We start from the raw sequence: 3,783 nt of genomic DNA, 5'->3' as shown, positions 1-3,783 counted from the left end.
AATTATTTTTAGGAATTACCAATTATCCTTGAAAAAATCGTGATGAGCAAATTATTGATAGTTGATAAAAGCACTATGTAATGTCCAGAGAGACTTTGCTATTAAATTACTGCTACGATATGTTTCTTGGGCCAAGATCAAGTTTACCGTAATGTTGAACACATTACAATAAACTTGGGGGGCAAATGTTGTCCCTCCAAAATCTAGGGATGACGTGACGAATGAGAAAGCTGCATGTGGCATCACAAATCAAGGGAAAACGATGAAGTATTGAAAAAAGATTGATGAGCAAAAAAGATAGGTCTAGGACCTATAGGGAAGTCGACCAGGCCTAAACCGCCTAGGGGTGGTCGGCCTGAAATGTTCGAAAACCCCGTAGGGGTGGTCGGCCTGGCCCTAACCCCTAGGGGTGGTCGACCTAAGCATGCCCAAGAATCCCTCGGGGGTGGTTAGCCTACACTCCCGAAAACGAGTAAAACTTATACTCATTCAGATTAAGATCAACATGCCTAGCACCCAAAAAGATCAGCAAGCATAGCACCCAGAAGATCACAGGCCTAGCACCCAGAGGACCGACGGGCCTAGTACCCAAGCTCTAAAGGGTCGTCGAGCCTAGCACCTAAGTCTCATAGACCAATATAGACTTAGCATTTTCCCAGAGGTTTCAATCATGCATTGTCTACCACGATCCAGAGAAACAACGAGAAGACCCACGATCTCATAATCATTGGGAGGTGGACACTTAGCTCTACTACCTAATAATCGTGTACCAAACCATGATCACAGTATTACTGATCATGTAACAACCCCTGGGTACTATAAATAAAGGACACACGGCTTCATTGAAGGGGATCTGACGAATATTTTGGGAGAAAATCTGGATAAATTAGTAATGAGTGAATACTTCTGTTTATCAGTGGAATTGTCTATCGAGTGATTTAATACAAAAAGCTAAGTGGATTATGTTATTACTGTTCATCAGAACAGGGCTGAACCGCTATAAAATTTATGTGTGTTTGTTTAAAATATTTGTCCTCTATCGTATATTCTATTTATTTCGTTCAAAATATGTGGTATACTGTACATACGACTGTACATACGACTGTTGACCAATTTCACAGTCATTTGAATATTCAAATTGTTTAAATCCAAACCAAATGTGAGAATGAGCAAATCCAAACCAAATGTGAGAATGAGCAAATCCCTGGAATGACCTCTCCATTCCAATCAACCAAACTTGACCTTAGAGGCAGGACACAAGTCGCAAAATTATCAAGTACCATGAGACTGTACTGATGGGGTTTAAAGCTAAAACCCTAATAAAGTCCCCAAACCACAAAACCCCCAGAAGGCTGCACTTCGAAAATGGCGACCTACATGGCTGCACTATCCAGAAGGCTGTCTCACTCTCTCCTATCAAACCCTAAATCCGCTCTTCAGAGTCATCAGTTTCCCACTCCCTTCTGCACCAGCACAACCCACCTCACATCGGACAAAGAAGGCTCCGACTTGGAAGATCCCCCATCCTTATCGTCCGACTCCGAATCGCTCTCCCCCGAGCCTACTTCGACCAAGGATGCGATTAAGAACCACGGTTTCAAGGAGCCGCAGCTGGAGAATGGCCTCGACATGGGCATTTATAAGGTACATTATTTCTCTTAGAACCCATTGTGGTGGTCGTGAGTATCATTTGGATTTTTTTTTTGTTTTTGTTATTTTAGGGTTTATATGATTGTGTAGGCGATAGTGGTGGGGCGAGTGGGGCAGAAGCCAATTCAGAAGAGACTGAAAAGTGGGTTAACATTGACGATGTTCTCAGTCGGGACTGGAGGGATGCGCAACAATCGACGGCCATTGGAGAACGAGAGCCCGCAGGAGTTTGCGGAGCGCAGTTCCATCCAGTGGCATCGGGTTTGTGTTTATCCCGAGAGGCTGGGTGATGTTGTGATGAAGCATGCGGTTCCCGGGTAAGAATTTATGGTTCTCATCTTTATTTTGCTACCAATTGATTTTGTGTCTTCTACTTCATGGAAAACGTGACCATAATGACTTGACTGAAGTACTTGGATCATTGGTTCTAAGAGATATTATTCACAATTGGTTCCGTTACATTGAGAGTTGATACTTAAATCTTAACCTTGTAATTATTAAATGGCAAATGAACTATAACTTGAATCTATGGCCTTGCGCATTTCGGTGTTTGATGACATATTTGTTGCCTTTGAAAGCAATGACTGAATTATTTAGTTTGAGCAGCTAGTTAGGTGAATATCATCCTTGTAATTTAAAATTGGCTGACGTCAAGGTAGTTGTATTCATTTTATGTTGGCCCGTTCCATGAACTTGCTTTATCTTCCTAGATTTGATAAGTTTTAATGTTTCATCAATCTTACTTCCAATTTTAGTGCAGAGCACACAGGAATAATATTCTAGCATTGACATACTTTTACTCTGCAGTTCAATTCTATATCTGGAAGGAAATCTGGAGTCCAAAATCTTCACTGATCCAATAACTGGTATCGTCCGCCGAATAAGAGAAGTTTCTATTCGCCGGAATTGTATGTATCCTATTCATATCTTCAACTCTTTAGCACATGATTATATATATAGAAATAGGTGCCTTCTTTTATGTAGTTTTTCTGTTTGACAAGAGTAGTAGTTAGAAAACAGTTTAGAGTAAACATTTGCAATCCCCCATGGTTTTCTGTAAGGAAATTTATAACAAATTCTATAAGGAAAAGTTAAGCGCACAAACTTACACTCACCTGAAAAGTTGGAATCAAATAGTAACTCGGACCCTGATATCGATTTTCCATTGGTCTTTAATTTTGTCACAAATTTTTGGCAGTAAATTTTCTCTTGTTTAACGACTTTTTACCATTTGGGTATGCAGGTCGTATTGTCTTTTTGAGTAAAGGTGGCGATTCCCAGGAACCAGTAGAACCACAAATAAACGGTGTTCGCTATTAATAATTGCCTCTTTTCTTCATGGTGTTGTGTTTTTTTTTTGGCAGCTTCTAAGTATTTTCATCAAAAACCAAACTTTACTTCTTAAAGTCCATTGCTGATATTGTATAAAACGGTTGAGATGGAGGAGCAATCCTGTGCGTCAATGCTTCCCATGTCATGATTTAGGAAGTACGGAAGTAATGCTGGTTTATATGCCTTTGTAATGTTGATGAATTTAAGCCTTCCCAATACAGGGTCTTTTGGCTTCTGACATCAAGGTAGAGATGAAAGTGAAATGAAAAAATTTGTAACCAAAATTATTCCACAAGATACCAAAACTTTTTCATGTTTGGAACTCGTGCATTTTGTATTTGTTTATTTATTTTTCATTTCAATTTACATTTTCTTTGCAGTTCATACCCATAAATTTAGGAAAATTTCATGTCATATGAATGGTAACTTAGTAAAAAATTTTAATATGTCAACACTAGTTATTATCCCAAATATATGATCATTTCAATTTTTTAGATAAAAATACCTCTAACATTAAAATATTCATTTTCTCTCTCAATTCAAATTTCTCTCTCTAACATCTCTCATTCTCTCACTCTTTAACATACTCTCTTTAACATTCTAATCTTGTAGATTTCGAAAAAATACCAAAATTTAAAAGAAAAATCATCTAAAACTGACATTTGAGTGAAAAAATATGATGCTTCACAGTTTTCATCAATTTTTAGTGCAGAGCATTGAAATTGTATCGAAAAAATATCGTTTTGGATAAAAATCAAGTTTTCATGATTACATCGCAACAACATCGAAACACCATCAATT

At 38.2% G+C, this 3,783-nt stretch overlaps 1 protein-coding gene across 1 annotated transcript; it reads left to right on the top strand.

Moving 5' to 3' along the window:
• The first annotated feature begins 1,209 nt into the window (after positions 1-1,209).
• On the top strand, positions 1,210-3,306 carry LOC133830843 (single-stranded DNA-binding protein, mitochondrial). Its single transcript, XM_062260918.1, has 4 exons — positions 1,210-1,644; positions 1,741-1,967; positions 2,458-2,558; positions 2,894-3,306. The coding sequence occupies exons 1-4, from the start codon at positions 1,366-1,368 to the stop codon at positions 2,968-2,970; spliced, it is 684 nt and encodes a 227-aa protein (XP_062116902.1). The 5' UTR covers positions 1,210-1,365; the 3' UTR covers positions 2,971-3,306.
• Positions 3,307-3,783: the final 477 nt, after the last annotated feature.

This window comes from Humulus lupulus, chromosome 4 (genome assembly GCF_963169125.1).
Source record: "Humulus lupulus chromosome 4, drHumLupu1.1, whole genome shotgun sequence".
Taxonomy (NCBI): domain Eukaryota; kingdom Viridiplantae; phylum Streptophyta; class Magnoliopsida; order Rosales; family Cannabaceae; genus Humulus; species Humulus lupulus.
Note: the sequence above shows the minus strand (reverse complement) of the source record. Positions and strands in the feature narration are given on the sequence as shown.

Coding starts and splice junctions, on each gene's coding strand:
- LOC133830843 (XM_062260918.1), top strand. CDS start 1,366: ATGGCGACCTACATGGCTGCACTATCCAGAAGGCTGTCTCACTCTCTC. Junction 1,968..2,457: donor ATGAAGCATGCGGTTCCCGG/GTAAGAATTTAT, acceptor TTTACTCTGCAG/TTCAATTCTATATCTGGAAG. Junction 2,559..2,893: donor AGTTTCTATTCGCCGGAATT/GTATGTATCCTA, acceptor TTGGGTATGCAG/GTCGTATTGTCTTTTTGAGT.